Source organism: Alligator sinensis, unplaced genomic scaffold (assembly GCF_000455745.1).
Source record: "Alligator sinensis unplaced genomic scaffold, ASM45574v1 scaffold447_1, whole genome shotgun sequence".
NCBI lineage: Eukaryota > Metazoa > Chordata > Crocodylia > Alligatoridae > Alligator > Alligator sinensis.
The window spans coordinates 812,136-829,499 of NW_005842123.1; the positions used below are offsets into that span (position 1 = coordinate 812,136).

Consider the following 17,364-nt stretch of genomic DNA (forward strand, 5'->3'; position numbering starts at 1 on the left):
CCCCCCCCCGCCAACCCATGACCCCCTGGCAAGGATCTCATGGGAATCACTGCTCTAAAGCAATTTTAAAAGAGGAAAAGACAAAAAAGTTCACAGTTCCCTGACCTTTTAAATAGGTTTCAATGAGAAAATGGTAAAATAATATATTTTAATTAGAAGAGTTCCATACCAGTTTGCACTCAGGTTTAGCGATTATGTCACACGCACATTCTAAAACAAAGCACAACAGAAATTATGATTCAGAACACTGTCCTGGCACTCACATGAAAACAGTGTCAATGATCAGAAACCCCATTTCCCAAATGATCAGTACAGATGATGTCTCATGATCTGGGTACAAAACTGTAGTAAATTTTCTGTTCCACCCTGAATTCCAATCCTAATTTCATAGACCACATTCTCCCTGTAATGACAAACTTCTATATAAGTCTGGTGTTATCACCTGTTATGAAAATTCAGACATCTACTCACTTTGCCTTGGCCAAGTGACACCTGATGTAAATTATTATATCAGGTACCAGACAACAGAGAACTGAGCTCAAGACATTTTGTAGATAAAGGTGATATCTTGCCACCTTGGTAAGCAACCTTTGCATAATTCAGTGATCAAGAGGTTAACAGATCCCACTTCGTATTTAAGGTATTTGTATAAAGGGTAAGAATTATTACGTTCTTGTTAGAGGTATGTTACAGGAATGAGTAAAATGCTATAGAAATTTAGATGCTCATAAGAAGGTGTTATAGATGTTCGCAAGCAATCTATTTGTTGGGTGCAGTAACACTGTACAAGAATTTTTTAAGTATTAAAACATCTACTTATAATTTTAAAACCTTTAAAACATTATTTATGCATCCTAAACAGAAAGAGTGAACTGTTAATACTGCAAGTTCCCCCAAATTGCTCTGCAAGTATGTAGCATCATTTTATGGTCTCTCCATAGACAGAAAAGTTCACAGACAGTAAGAGATTCCTTCATGGATACTCTATTCCATCTGCTCATCAGTAGGTGTCTGTGGGAGACATCCTCAAAATGGCCTGCTCCCTGGATAAGTATAATACTATATACTGTGTTACAGTGCAGAACCACACTCCGTATCTTGGACAACGTGGTAGCCTTCACACTAAGACACCACATATCTTGTCAGCTTCTTCAGATTGAAAATAAGTTAAATGAAAATTGAATACATTACCACATGTACGATATGGGCAGCACTTTTCTGGACTCCATACTTCTACCAAAGACATCCCCAACACACATTTGAAATCTGGACAGCGATAAATTTCACAAACTAAAACCAAGGTAAAGAAAATGCAATCAGCTCATGGTTCTGAATAAATTTTTGATACAGAGAAACATGAAACAATAGGAAGTAGAAAGCTCACTTATTAAAAACTCTAGAGAGCACCTAGCTTGTAAAATTGGTGACCACAAATGCAATGTTAAGTAACGTGTAATAAAAATATGCAATATAATTGCTCTTAATATTGATATATTTGAACTAGTTTTGAAATTCATAGCGCTAATCTTGATTAATCTCCTGGATTATGTGTCAGGAATTATCTATATCTGGTCATGAGATAGATGTTTCAATATTGTCTCACGAACATGAAGTATTCAACAATAAAGATTGCATGCTTGGCCATAGATAATAGATTAGATACCCCGCTCCAGTTGTGCATATAATCTAACCTATTTAACACTGGATATTTATGAGGGTGAAATCCCAAGCAGTGTCTCTGCTACCTTAAATGAAGTCTGAAGAAAAATAATGAAGTCAACCTACCGCATTGATATGCAGGACAACATCTATCTGTAGTGTTGCCATCTACAACAAGCATTTCTCCTTCCTGACATTTTGGAATTTGATCAGAGCAAGCCCCGCATGCTGAAGGAAACAAATATTAAAATCTAAGCCTTAGAAGAAAACTGATTATGTTTTCATTATATAGGATGCACAGCTATTCATGTTTGTCCTAGGTGCCTGAGGAGGGAACTGCATGGCCTCTAGAGAACAGGGGATCAATTTTAGATCAGCTTTCCCTTCCCTTTTTACATGGAATAACTATCTTGGTTACTTATGAGACAAAGGGCAGTGGACACCTTTGGGAAGGCTATTCTGCTCACTCTGGCTAAACCTCAAACTCTGTTTCTTTTTCTATTATGTTATGAGACTGCCACACACTGGTGTCTTATAACACCTTTACTCTGCCTGAGCTCTGACTTCGGCTCCTACAAGAGGCTTTTCCCTTTACACTTGTTTTATTCTCCCATTTGAATTTACAACAAAGCTGTAATCCTGAAATTTTGGAATCACAGGTGCTTTCAGTGTAAAGGTTCACAATTTAAACCACAGGGAGAAAGCCAGGAGCCTGAGACAGAGAAAAGACCCAAAGTCAGCACAGCATTTCCATGTTAACAGAGTGCCCACAAAAGGCTGCTAACAGTGAAAATATACTTCCATTTTCCTTAAATGCTTTGAACTTAAGATACCAGTTCAGGAAGATTCAGTCTGTGCTCCACTGAAAGCCATGTAGTCAAAACACAGGGCACTTTTACACATGCTCCATCTACTTCCTAGAATCATATGGGCAATTTTATCTAATAAATTTCCTACCATTGCCCAGGGTCTCAACTGTTCCTGCTGCACAGCATAGTTTCTGAGGCCTTTAGGATTTTGTACTGAAGACCTAAGTCAGTTACAGAGTGTTAGGACTGCTTTGTGGTTTGTGATGTTAGAGGAGGATCGGTTTGGAAGTTTTTGATGACCCCATAACTTCTATTATAAAACTGCCTGTAATTACACATTGTTCAGCTACTGTTCTTGCCTTTCCTCACTTCCCTTCTGCTGGAATCTCCAGCTTTATTCCAATATCATGCAATCCCTAGCATAATCACTCTCCTGCTTCTCCCTTTAGAGTAATAGCTGTCATTTCCCCTGTCCTTTGCACTCAGTATACAACTGCTCCTTACAGGCCTTACACAGTTGTGTGGCTCCCCTCGCTGTAGCCCTTAGTGCTAACATGCCCATTCTAAATAAGCAAGCAAAGATAGCATACCGCATATATATGATAGACAGCAGGTGCTCTCCACGCGAGCGGCAATCAAGGTTTGGTCTTCCCGGCAGTTTGGAATCTGTTCCATTGATGCACACTTTGCTGGATCACATTCTAAAACAAGTGTAATATTATTTGATTTTTGTAGTGTCTGTGTCTGGCAGAAATACAGTACTCTACCTGCAGCATGAGAGTAGAGGAGAAAGAAGCCACAAAACAAGCAAAGCCTAGCCGTTCTCAAAACCAGAATCATAAATGTTCATCCTCATTCCTTCAAATAAACATATCACACAAGAAGATAAGCAAGCATATAGATCATGCCATTCAAATGCAGAAAGCAGAGGGATAGGGAGAGCAACTATCCCTATGGGGCAACTTCTGTGTCTCCTTACCTAAGACTTGGAGGAGAAAAGCAGAACTGATACACTTGAGTTAAGGTCTATGAGCCATCTAGCCTATTCAGGACAGTCATACACAGAATGGCTCAAAAGAGGCTGATGTTAATACACTTATCAACACTTTTTCTTATGGGCCAAAAAAAGGATCTGTGCGTATCAGACTCAGTGTTGGCTTCCAAATACCAGAAAGCACACAGGTGACAATGGGTATAGCAGGCCTCAAACCACTGGGATATAACCCTTTAAGGTGGAAGACCACAACAGGAACATTAGTGAGTCCCTTTACTCAGCACTCCACAGAGCTAGGTCCCATTTCTGCTTAGTCCTGACATAGAAGCCTCACTTGCCAAAGCACTGCAGAATCATGGGGTATTTATACACATGCTCTGGAGGAGGGTGTGCATTAATTAGAGTGGCTCTGGAAACCACCATAATTAAAAGTGCCCAGAGTGTCTCGTGTATCAACGTCCCCGCGCTGAAAAACAGGGATGCTTTAACTTGTTTTAAAGTGCTCCCAGCGCCATTTTTCAGCATGAGGATGCTGATACACATGACACTGGAGTCTGCTGGAGCGCTCCAACAGACTTGATTAATTATGTAATTACAGTGCATCGGAAAAGCCTTGCTGCATGTGTATAGGCACCCTCCAGAAATCCTTCCTCGTGATCCCCAAGCTTCTAAGTGAAAGTGAGTCCTATGCATAGACATATTAGTAATGAAGTCGGCACTGATATGTTTTCCTATGAAACCTGATTCATTTTGAAAATGGGCTAGTTTTGCCACTACCTGTTCACAGTGAAGTTCAGTGAGACCTTCTGATCTATATGCTTTTATTAAACAGAAATTTTGGTGAAAAAAAAATAGTTGGGGGGGGGGGGGGGGGGTGGTTTAAAAGGTACCTACCACAAGTGTAGTTCGGACAACAGGAATCTTCCTGGTAATAAGTGACCAGCTTTTCCAAGACTTTACATTCAGGGATTAATGGTTCACAAAGGCTCATATTGCAAACTTAAAAGAAATATGCATACAAGAAAAAAAGAAATTATGAACTTCTACAATTTTCAATAGAGGTAAGAGATATTAAGCGGAAAAACATCAAACTGCGATTGTAGTTCATCATTAACATTCCCCAAATGAAAACAAGCACATGCAAAAAATAAATAAATAAATAAAAGCTAATGGCGGGATTTGTTTAAAGTGCCCAGTGGAAGCAAAGTAAGCTAAAGTCAGAGCTAAATACTTGTGAAAATTCCAACTGAAAAATCCACTCCCTGTGGGGAGTTCATTGCATCTATCCAATATCTTTGTCAATGGCTAGAAAATAAACAAACTTGCAACTTTTTCATTCAAAAAATGAATCTTCTAGCTAAGTATAGATAGAAAGGGGGGTTATTAAATTCTGGATTTTATGCTATTTTGCTTTGCAAAGAAGATAACCAATTACGTAAGTTACTTTTCTAGTAAATAAGGGATTACTTTTATTGACTCATCTGTATTTGAATATATCAAAGCAGGGGCATCAAACACACAGCCTGCATGCTAGATTTGGCCTGTGGGGAGCCATGTCAGCCAGTCTACAGGGTTTCTGGAGGGGCTGGAAATCACCACTGGGGCAAGCAGCAGCAGCTTTAACTCCTGGTGACTCCTTGAAATGACACAGCAGCTCAGGGAATGGCAGGACTTAATGCCTCCACCACTCATCCTGCCACCAAATTCTCAAGTATAGAGTCCTGTTGGGGACTCATTTCAGCAGTGACAGGATGAGTGATGGCAGTGTTAACCCCCATGGATGCAGGAGCTGCTTGCCCAGCCACTGGAGGTAGGTCCAGAATCAGCCCACAAAGACCTCTGCATTTTGGAACTGGTCCACAAGGAACCCCATGGCCCAGATCTGGCCAAGTTGGAAACTCTGGCATTAAAGTATCTGTAGGCTCCAGTTGTTTCTAGCAATTGTTACAAGTTCAACTGACACTGAAAGGAGCAGACACAAACTTCAATTCACATTAAATTAATAAGTCCAAACAACCAGAAAAGAAGTCCTCCCTACCAGGCCAGTACAGAAGCAAGCCATATAATAAAAGAAGCTGCATATGCCAGGAACAAAATTTCATATACTGTTAAGTATACTTACTACACATCTTCTCAGGACAACATGTGTCATCATTGGGAACAATCAGGGCTAGCTCCCCAAAGCGCTGACATTCCAGATCATGAACATGTGAGCAGTTGTGTTCCACAGGAATAATGGTTTCATTGTCAACACATTTGTGCATGCAGCATCCACTCAGAGAGGTCTTCCAAATCTCACCCATTGCACGGGGTGCTCCTGAACTGTCTGTACAGGCTATATTATTGTGGTAGAAGAAAATATTTTATTGTGACTTCAAATGGGTACACCTCTTTATACTTGCTTTGCAACAGGTGTGTAATTATAAACTATAACAGTCTTTAAGGCCAAAGGCAGATGTTAAAAAGAAGGTGTGATGCACAATCCCAACAATCACCCTCCTACCATGCCACACATGCACAGCTGGAGATGTGATTGTGGAATCAGGTATCAGATTTCATCACACCATATTAGAGGTGCATGGGGATTCTGGTCCTGTTATTCCCCCTGCACCAGCAATCTTCATTCCCGTCAGTTAATGCAGAGTGCGCCCCCACAGCTGGGAGCTACAAACACTGACAAGGCTCCTAGTCATGGAGGTGTACCATGTACTCTGAGCACGACAGATTGCTGTGCTCCCCCAGCTGGGACCCTCTAACAGCTACCCAGTGCTCCCAGCCTCTGGAGCATGGGAGTATGCTCCAGAAGCTGTGAGTAATAGCCACACTTTCAATTAAAGGCATGACAGGAACCAGCAACAAAGTACACATATTTTGTGTACTAACTTTGTTACTTATTCCTGTTTCTATCAAGCCACTACCTGAATGAGCACATGGCCAGGTCACTACCTAAGACATGATTAACTAATTAAACACATCTTAAGTGTAATGTGTGTTAGGGACCAAAGTCTAGGCTAACACCACTGTTTTGTGCTCACCACCTGGAATGAAAGCAAAAGGATGCATTCAAATAAAAAGAGGGGTGGAAAGATAGGCATTGAAACTGCCCCTACAGAACACTCCTAAATTGGCCATAATTCCCCCAGCAATTCTTACTGCATGACTACCTTCGCTTGATTCTGCACAAAGCCATAGTCTGACCTTTTGCACTGGATGCACTGATACAAAAATGAGCTACCATCACAGATGGTATGCTGATGACAAAACAATTTTACATTTTTCATAGTTCATATAACCTGATATTATAAACGACATCTCTGATGTTTCTACAGAATCCAGCATGATTAAATCCTGATTTAGGACTGTGCAGACAGGCATTATAGTGACAATTGCAGTGACAAATCACGACAATGCCACAGAATAAAAATACAGGGGTATAGGTTGTAGCCGTGTTAGTCTAAGGACATAGACAGACAAGGTTCTTTGGGTAAATCTGATATCTTTTATCAGACCAATGCTTCCTCAGCCTGACAAAGGGTATTTATAACCAAAAGCTTGCAAAAAAGAATTTTTCCAACTATCTCAGTTGGTCTAATAAAAGATATCAGATTTATGCAAAGAACCTTGTCTGCCTATGGAATAAAAATGGCACATTCACCTAACTATTCTAAATTAATAAGGAAGGTGTTATGGCTACTGTATGCATTTTGTATGCAGTTTTAGCATTAGCAAAACGGACTCCTTAACAGAGCTAGGCTGAAAATGTAACAGAGAAAAATCTAACATGCAAATAATCAGGTAATTTGCTTTACATATTCAATGCTATATACAGAATGCAAAATGTTTATAGTTCATGAGATTCCTCATTAGAGAGCCTATCCTGAGTAGCTATCTGTCCTGGATCCATTCCAGCGAAGACTCCAGCTGAAAAGATTCTATTGAAGGATGTGGGGCTGAAATATTCCATATGTAAAGCTAGGTAAAAAAGGACCTTCTGCAAGACTACCTTCCAGCTGAGTTTAAATGAGATGGAGCCACTTTGCTGGTTTACCCAATAGAGCAACTGTTAAGTGTCCTCACCAGAGTTTCAGTTTAAATCATATGCAGAAACCACCAAGCATCAGCTCCAACAGTGAGATCCAGAACTCCACCAGTTAGGAAGATCTATTCAAGAATCTAGTCATCCCTTGGCAGACAAGAAATATAAAAGGCAAATCAACACATACCGCATTTCTCCTCTGGAATACAGAGAGCAGAATGAGCACGGTGTAGGATGTTCCCTTCAGCACAGACACAACCCTCAGTTAGCACCAAGCACAATTCTGAATCCCAAGGAACAGGCTCACTATTCTGGCAAGTACTTGGAACATCACAGGCAGGTATGCAAGCCTGGTAGGAGAAGTTTTCGGAGCAGGAAAAGGCTAGCAAAGAAATAAATAGAGCACTTAAAATAGACCATCACTGTGAACATGTATAGCCTGAATGCTTACTATCTGGTCAATAATTAAACAAAGAGTACTATGCTAACTTTGTTTCATATTCCATACATTGCACTGATACGTATTGATTAGCATACAGATGCAATCAATAAATCCATGTAGAACTGTCAACAGCAAATTCTGCAAATACTATATAACTTCTTTCTCTTCCTATTACTCCAGGTAACAGAAAATGTTTTGGAGGGGCAGAGAATGTTTCCCACCACACAGGTTCTCCTCCTTTAAGAACAGTTCAGATCTGAAAATAAAAATATATAAGCGTGTTGATCCTTACATAGAATTTTGGTAATAGTTTAAATAGTTGCCAGAGAAAATGGTAAATATACACATTACTGGAGTATGTGGGCAACCTCTATGCTTAGCATTTTTTTGGAAATAATAAAAAATGGGATTCATAAATTGCTGTATTTAGTAGTTACTAAAAGTAATTATTGCTTTGAATGATGAACATTGGTACTGTCTTTTGTATTCACTACAAACTGTACATTTCCATATTTTTCTAGCACCTGTACATATATTTACATGAGGCATATGCATGGAAACAGGTTGAAATAAGAATATCCAGTCCCTAGATTACAATATCTGGCTTTGATGCAGTCCGTTGTGATCCTCAGATGATAGAAATCAGCCCTTTCATGCTTCAAAACCCTCAAGTCTTCCATTTTCACTTACAACCCAAAACCATGTTCTGGCTTAGCTGATGCTTCATGATAGGCATAGAAAGTTTTCACTCTTTCACACAGCTCTTCACAGGTCTATCTGTGGTAACCCATAAATAGAGAACATTTATGGCCAGAATGCTGCAGCCAGTAACATGGATTTAGAGGGAGAGACTGTTTGTTTTTAGTAATGATCAGTCTCTTTACTCTAGTGATATCTATGACTACTGTGCAGACAGGTATCCTGAAGAATCTATGGATGATGAGGGTATTAAATGGTAGACGTGCATATATTATATAGCCTGCATATGTATATGCACTATGGCTCTGCAAATATCTCGTGTGAGTACTGCATGCTTAGTCTGTCCGAGGATACAATGATGCCCAAGTGACTCAGAGATATGTGATCTGGAATGATGGCAATAAGGGGAGGTCAAAGCTCAGTTCTCACAGGGAGCACCTGCTCAAGAATGGGAAGGCTTTAATTAAGACAAATACCATGAGAGCTAGTTAGGAGAAGGAGTTGATCTTACTTAACTAATTACTACTAAACAGTCATGATGTTCCACAGGAAAAAACAGTACACCCCCATAGTCAGAGGAATCTGGGCTCTTAACATACTGTCGCAACACATCTATGCCCAGTGATCAGAAAACAGAAGCGACTTCAAGGTTTTTGCCTTTCATATATAAATGCCAGCAGAGGTCACTGTGGTATAGCAAAGGAACAGGGCAATGCCTATCTTCAAAAGTCATCAACATGTCACGAACACATTTCCAGGAACTTTACTTGTAAGCTCCATTTTAAAAATAATGATTTGCAAGTATTATCAATATTAGGTGATGTAAGTATCAAAATTACTGTATCTTACTTGTTTACAATGACTGTTTCTTTAACAAAAATATTATGCACTCCTGCATGAAGGCTTTTTATCTGATCTATGCACACATACTTTTCCTATGTAAGGACAGTCATATTTAGTTTTCTTAATTACTGAGCTGGTTTCACCCATAAGTCTCTCACTTTTCAAGCAGCCATTGGAGCCATGGACAACTATTTCTCTTCCTTGACTTAGGTTTCCTTTCTCTTTTATCATTCTTTTTGGTTCATGCCTTCTCCATGTACAGCTCAGATCTGTGAGTGTTTTGATCTCAACAGTTTATTTGTTTTGGTAAACATAGACCATATTTTTAGTCATGGGCAGCTGGTGCCTCCTGAGTGGGGGGGGGGGGGGGCGCGCCCCCCCCCCCCCCCCCCACTGACCATTCAGCAACCAGGGGGGTTCCCCCACGGTCAATCTCACTGTGGCCCCTGGTCACCACAATCGGCTGCAGGGGCACCACGGGGATCACTTCTCCTGGCGCCCCCACTGTCCGGCCGGCGCTCTCAGGGGAGGCACCAGTGCTGTTGCCTGCCTCCTGTGCCCATTGCCTAAGTGGGGAACACTGCCTGTCAGGGGGTGCACCAGTGCACATGCACCCTCTATGCGTCACCACTGTTTTTAGTACTACATTTCTGTAGTACTGAGGGTGACCATATGTCCCATTTTTGCTGGGACAGTCCTGTTTTGAACACATGTTCCAGGCAAACACAAATCTGTGTACTCAAATAAATGTTATTATCTCTTTTTCAGTGGAAGACAAGGAACAGGTGTTTAAAAAAGCACTTTCCCATTGCCATGCCTCAGTTTCCTGATCTGTAAACTAGGTACAATAATGCTCACCTCCATTTTAAAGTGCACTGAGATGTACTGGTTATGATAAGTGTTATATAAGAGAGATTTTATTATTTCCCGTCACCTCAGCATCTGGTTACTTTTGGCTCAGATCAAATGTCTTAGTGAGGGCATCTGAATCCCAAGACCTTTGGGTTTGGCCTGCACGTAGAATGCCTGCCAATGGATTTGGAAGCATTTGAAGTCCCAGGGTGAGAGCCTGGGGTGGAGGATGCTCACTGGTTGTAGTGCCATACATGGTCTTTAGAATGATTGAATTCTGCCTACTCAGTTGATATGGTTTTTTGGAATAACTGAGTTCTACTCAACTGATATGATTTGGAACTGATTTGGCTGATTTAACCTAGAACACAAAATACATTAATAAAAAAAAATTTGGTTACTTTTTGAACTAGGCTTTTGATCCAAGTGTATGTGTTGGCACAAAAAAGTCAGACCAATTTATGGGATATACTCCTATGAGCACACCAAGCTAAAACCAGCTGGATTAGCTTCAATTTGCTGGGCACTGTGGTCTGGCAATCTTAATCCCTTCAGTGCATGCAGTATACCTTGGTACACAGTACTTACGGCAGTAATCCGAGCTTCTCCATTCTATGCAGATATTAAATTTGTTACACATGGCTACGTAGGCAGCTTGTGCTACACATGGATTTTGAATGTATTCCACATCCTGGACCCAGAGATCACAGAATAATTCAGGTGGAACCTAATAAAAAAGTAAATGACTTAATGCTGCAAAGCAAGTATATACTTTTATACAGTCATTATACAGTGAATGGGTCCATAACTTCAGGGATCTAGTATACTGCTATAGAGTTAAGAACAGGGAAATCACAAGCCCAGAGGATAAGACTCAAAGCAAGCACAATCAAAGCAAGCACTGTGCCATTACATTTTCTGATTTTATGAAAAGGACTTATTATTGGTGATATTTTTTTTGAACCAACTATGTAGTTAGGAGAGATGTCAGATCACCTTTCAGGCATACATTTCCTTTCAGTCAAGACCAGAGGAAAGCTTATTTAACAGCTCTTCCAACAACACAGCTGGTCCAATAAAAGATTTTATTAAAAAAAAAAACACCTTGCTTTTCAAATATTCCCTGAGCCATAATGGCTACAATACTGCAACCTTATTTTCAAGGGGCATCTAACAGCAAGGCACCAGATTATGACCCAAATTATTAGAAATACTGACTGTAAAAGCTATTATTATTTTTCCTAGTGGAAGGCACAAGCATTTTTGTCATGATGTGCTCCATTCCATTGTTATTCCTTTTGCTCTATATTTTCTTTAAGATACTGACCTCTCCTCTAACTTTGACTACCTATTTCCTGTCCAGATATTGTCAGAACTTTGAAGCAGGGGTTAGTTTTGGTGCCCGCCCCTGGAGGCTTGAGAGAGAGTTTAGGCTTATTAATATAAAAAAGCATCTTGTAGAAAAGGCAGATTCTACACATTTGACTACCAATCAGCGTGCAAGTTAAATTCCCAAAATGTTTCTAACTTGTAAATAATTTTTCTGTCAGGGTTTGTTAAATAACCTGTACTGTATATATTTGTCTGTTGTTTGTTTTAGGGAGGTTCCAATTGGGCTATTATGGCATAGAACAGTGGTGTTCAACCTCTAGCCCTTGGGCCTGATCTAGCCTGTGGAGGCTCACCCAACATCTGGAAATTTGGCAGCAGAGGATCCTGTGGAAATTTGTGGCAATTAACACTGCTATCACTCCCCAGCTACCAAATTTCCAAGCCCTGTGGCCAGATGATATGGCCCCTTGTGTTGGACTGGGCCAACATGTGAGACCAGGGTGGCAAACCTGATTTGATGCATACAGGACAGACAGTAGGCCCAATCTGGCATGCATGGAGCCAGGACCAGGGCAGTGGGTTCAATCTGAAATGCACGAAGCCAAGTCAATCCTATGCACTAGATCCGGCCTGCTGACCAAACCTGTAGCACTCATTCGACCTCCAGCCCAGGTAGGTTGGGCACCACTGGTACAGATAATTGGATAATGGAGAATATTCAAAACTAGTAGGCCTGAGGTCCACAGTATGATCGATCAGTCACTATGTTCCTCCACCTTTACAACAGTGAAACTTCAAGTGAATTGCTAGAGAGCACAAGGTGGAGTAAAATTATGCTAATGAACTTTTTCATGTAATGTTAGGATTTGTTCCTTTATCAGGTCTCCTTGGCTCCCATAATGGAAAACTCAGCCAAGGTGGAATGGATAATTATGTTAACTGTGTGCGCTGAATGTGTGTTAAAACTGTACAATTTGCACAGTTGATGCATAACATTTTCAAAAGCCCCTAAGTTCCATATTCACAGACATCTAAAATCATGCCTGAACAACTCTTCAAACATGGCCATGCAGCACCTATAGTGAAACATGCTGCACTGATCTGCTCATGCTAGTCACCAAACCAGAAGGAATCAAAATAACTTAGCGCAGCACTGCAGGTAAACCAATTAGCTTTGCTGAGGAACAAAGATAATTAGCTGGGTGAAGATAATTAGTTCTATGTGAATGTAACTACACTACTTCTGGTTCTGGAGACACTGCATATAGGAAAGCAAGGCATATGTTGCCATGCTGCCTCCTGGCATGGTAAATTAATGGTAAAGATATGCTGAAAAGCTCAAGAGAAGGCAGCAGGACTGAGGGCACAAATATAAGCCTTATTAACACTCATGAGCATACTTTTTTTCTTGTATATTGATGAAAATTACACCATTATCTGGACAGACTATCAGAGTTCTCCCATTTGTACCACAGTAAGTACAACTACAGCTCCTTCGCATTAAATGGCTAGGAGTTTATTTGCACTGAACCAACACCTATCCCAAGAAGTGGATACATGATACCTCCACAATTATAACCTCTTCTAGTATAGTTTTATTCCAGGAAAGCTCTGCACCAGATGCCAGTAAATTACATTCTTACATTTATTATTTCCACTCTTTTACTTATGTTGCTGTACTCAAAAGTTACACTGATGTAAAAGTATCAAGTGTTTAGTCCCTTAAGCTCCTAATCACTTTTCAAAATGGGAATCAGAGCTTTTTAAAAACTTTTCCTCATATAATTATTTATCCCACTACAACTTCACAGTAAGAAAACACCTCTCTCAACAAGGATCCATTATTGTACTTGTCCATAGCCTGAAGTTCTGTCAGAATACAACGGCACATTTTTTCATGAGTGATCTTTAAACTTTCAGCCTAGATAATGACTGATTGTAAGATAGAACTCTTGGTCATTAAAACCATTTAATGTTTAGGTCATGGCATCATGTAGGATCACTCACACCATTAGACCACTGAAGAATCAACGATCTCCCTATGTTGGGTCACCATACAGATGGATGCTATAGCAAAGGCCACTTTGCAAATTAACACCAATAGATTAAATACACAAACAAAATTGTGCCATTGCCGTGGTGGGTTCTAAGTTGTAGCCTGCTTTCTTTCCAATGAAATCTCTCTCAATTCATTTATCCCCACATTTAAAAAGTATTTAGAGTTTTTTCTCTTTCACTTCAGTTATATATTTTATTTTAAGGCTAATCCTTTTGAGATTCACATTTACTGTCATGCTCTCTCCACCTTCACTTTTAGCATTGAATCTATTAATCTACTTTGATCTATTTGAATCCTTAAGTGGGCCACTTTTAATTGTTATACCTGTATTTAAGTTTGCTTTACAGAGCAAGAAGACAAAGGTGTTGTTATTACACCTATATGACAAACATCAACTATTAGTTAAATATATCACCAATATCATGTTTCAGCTGCATTCTTCAGTTAATATTCAAGTCCACAATTAATTGAGAAATATACTAGAATGGACATGTACCATTCATGAAATTAATAATGCATTTTATGTAGTTACACAACAAATAATGTGACAAAAAATTAAATTAATTGAAAATTAAATCTGTCTCAAATAATAAAGCTAAAGGAAAGTAAACATACATAAGGATGACACCTGCTGAAAGTCTGGTTCAGCACAAGACTTAAACACTCAGAGCAGTCCATGACTGAACAATTACTGTCCTGATGTCTGTCTTCTCCAATATACATTAACGTGCCTGGCACCTGCCAGCTGTCCATAAAAATTGATGGAGCATCAGTTTTATTTAGAACTGCCTTGTTGGGTAGCATCAGGTCATTTTCTGAGTTTCCATCACAGAAACCTGCACATTTCCACAGTAAAAATTATATTAGTATTGTTATGGATTGTGAACAGTTCATTTTTAAAGCATAACTGAAGTGGCATGGTAAAATAAGAATTAGATTATCTGATTAAAACCAATAAATCTACCATTTACATAGCAACTTAGCACCATAGTTCAACACCCAGTGGGTTTTAGTAGGACCAAAATGTGTCCACAAACATAGCAGTATGAAAATTAAGGAAAAAAAAAACCCGTTCTGTAAAATACAGAGAAGGGAATAAAGGGCATGAAGTAAAAACAAAACAAAACAAAACAAGGGAATGGATGAAGGGATACTTATTGCACCTAGGGCCTCAGAAAGAATTCTTTATTGATCCTAAGTATTTAAGAACTGAATATAGTTACCATTACCATAGTATCAAGTGCCTAAAAACTCTTTGATGTACTTATCTTCAGAAACCCCTCTGAATTAGGGAGATACTATAAGAGTTCTGTGGCAGGGCATTTGGTGCCTGCCACTTTAAGGTTTGAGACCAGGCAGCAGGGTGGCCAGCAGGTGTGGGCTTTCCCTAATGAGGCAGTCACATGATTACAGCAGAGCCCTAGGATAGGAGGAGAGGCCTGACCTGCCTCCATTTTAGATCCAGGATCTCAGGACTGAGGCAGCAGTCTGTTGCTGGCAGCCAAAGAAACATCACCTGACTGAGCTGCTACTTGGAACATCTTAGAGGCAAGGTCAGGAGCTATGGGGATAGCAGGAGGCTCCTGGTCCTGGGTACGACTGAAAACTGCACCCTGCTAAGGAAGGATGGCCTGGTGGGGCTGCCTGTGGTGGGGTAGCTCCCCAGAAATGCCAGGTCAGTTGCCTCCCCAGTGAAAGGCAGGGAGGGGCACCTTATAACCCTAGCCCCCACAATCTGGGGGGTAACCTGGCAAGGAGGCCACCAGGACCAAGGGGGTCCAGAGTGGGACAAGGAGCCCAGAGTCTGGAAAAGGGCATGGAGCCTAGCGTGGGGCATGGAGCCCAGTGAGAGGCAAGGAGCCCAGTGTGAATGAGGGCACTGAGCCCAATGAGTGAGGCCCAGTCAGGGGCAGAGCTGGCCCAACCTCAGGCTGCAGTTATGATCTATTTATGATGCCATCTGTGAGGCATGGGACACAATACAGGGGCAGTACAGAGTCGCATACAATGTCCCCTGGCATTGGGGCATTAAAATGGGCAGCCTCTTGCATTTTACACCAGCTTATTAACAGCAAGTCATGGCAGGCAAGGTTGGGCAGACTGCCCCAAACAGACAGGTGGGAGGGCCAAAGTTGAGATCCAGCTTTAAACTGGCCCCGTCACAAATTCCTTATACAAGTTCGTAGCTTGGACATAAGGACAAGAAAGGAGCAGCATACACCCTGCTCTGAAACCACCTAATTCTATTGCTTATGACTAGAAAGGTAGGACTACGGCCCCACTCCTTTTAGAGAGGGAGGGACCACAAAAGTTTTAGGAAAGAATTGGGACACTTTCATAGCAGCCTCTGTGTAAAGAGGCAAAAGGAAGAACCTTCCAGAGTGTAGCTGATTTGACTTAATATATAGTAGTCCAAAGTGGGCATTGATCTGTAATGTAGACTCACCACTTTCAACAAAATCTGGTATAACTGAAAGGCTCCACTTAGGATGAATCTAAATCTGGAACAAAATTAATTCTTCCCATGAAGAGGTACATCAATACAAGGGAGGAGTTGTTTAGGGGAGGGAGGGTGTTATAACGTTACACATACTCAATTTTTTGAGCATTAGGCAAAAATGTATTTTAAAACAAAAACAAGGCACCTCTTGGATTAACAGAAAATGCAAGGTCTAAGCCAGAGGTCTAAGCAGTGGGAGAGTGCCCATGAAATGTCAGAAATAATAGAGCATGAGATAAATACTCCATTTAAGTTTTATTTAAAATTTCTTAAAATGTAGTATGCTTGTTCTGCTACTTCTGGGCTAAGCTAAGCAGCTATTGGCTTAAGAGATAGTATATCAAAGTGCAGCTTTTGGCACTGGGAGAGACATTAATATCACTCCTCAGCTGGAAGGAATCGCTCTTTCCTGCGTTCATTACTCAGAAGACAGCATCGCATTTCAGTTCTGTTTAAGCTAAGATAGTTGGCAACCTTGAAGGACCTTGGGACAGGGGAAATACTGTGCCATGGAAGGGAGGACTATAGCTAGAAATTTGGTCAAATCAGAAAAGTTGAATCTCACTGGTCTGCTTTGGAGGTTCTTTTAGGGACCATCAACTATAAAGGACACATTCACCATCCCTTTTTCCAGAGAAGTACTGTTTCATCCAAAGAGATTTTAGAAAGTTTTTTTCAAACAGTTTCTCCAAACTTACATGACAAATTCTAAAGATATTTGTCCCATAATTCTAAACTGATCTAGTCGTTTCTCAATAAAATGAGAACCAGTCTGCTTCATAATTTTTGCCAGATTCTCTTTTTACTGAATTAACTGGCAAAACTTCAAATTACTTCAGTGGTCCAGAAACAAGACCTAGGAGCAGAAGAAAGCTTTTGGAAGCTTCAATTATCTCATCCATGAACAACATTTCTAGGTGAAGTATTTGTCATGTTATGAAGCTTGAGAAGTTCTTGTAAGAGAGAGGCTCGTGGAACAAAATAGGATGGAAACAATGGAACTGAGAAGCATTACTTTCTATAGTGTTATTGCTGAAAATGTGATGCTTTTCCCCATGTGGGGAAGTTGGAGACTAAATCCTACTGTAAAGGAAATTTTACAAACAAAACATTGAGATTTGCTGGGGAGCTCAGCAGGA

At 40.4% G+C, this 17,364-nt stretch overlaps 1 protein-coding gene across 1 annotated transcript in view; it reads right to left on the reverse strand.

The window, feature by feature from the left end:
• Positions 1–17,364, reverse strand: part of OTOG (otogelin) — a 170,557-nt gene that overhangs the window by 19,757 nt on the left and 133,436 nt on the right. The window contains exons 39-47 of the mRNA XM_006024882.1: positions 14,341–14,561; positions 10,923–11,061; positions 7,686–7,880; positions 5,585–5,797; positions 4,357–4,461; positions 3,059–3,169; positions 1,786–1,887; positions 1,192–1,290; positions 170–210 (exon numbers count right to left, since the gene is read on the reverse strand). Of these exons, the coding sequence (XP_006024944.1) occupies positions 170–210; positions 1,192–1,290; positions 1,786–1,887; positions 3,059–3,169; positions 4,357–4,461; positions 5,585–5,797; positions 7,686–7,880; positions 10,923–11,061; positions 14,341–14,561 (1,226 nt within the window). The remainder of the gene's footprint in view (positions 1–169; positions 211–1,191; positions 1,291–1,785; positions 1,888–3,058; positions 3,170–4,356; positions 4,462–5,584; positions 5,798–7,685; positions 7,881–10,922; positions 11,062–14,340; positions 14,562–17,364) is intronic.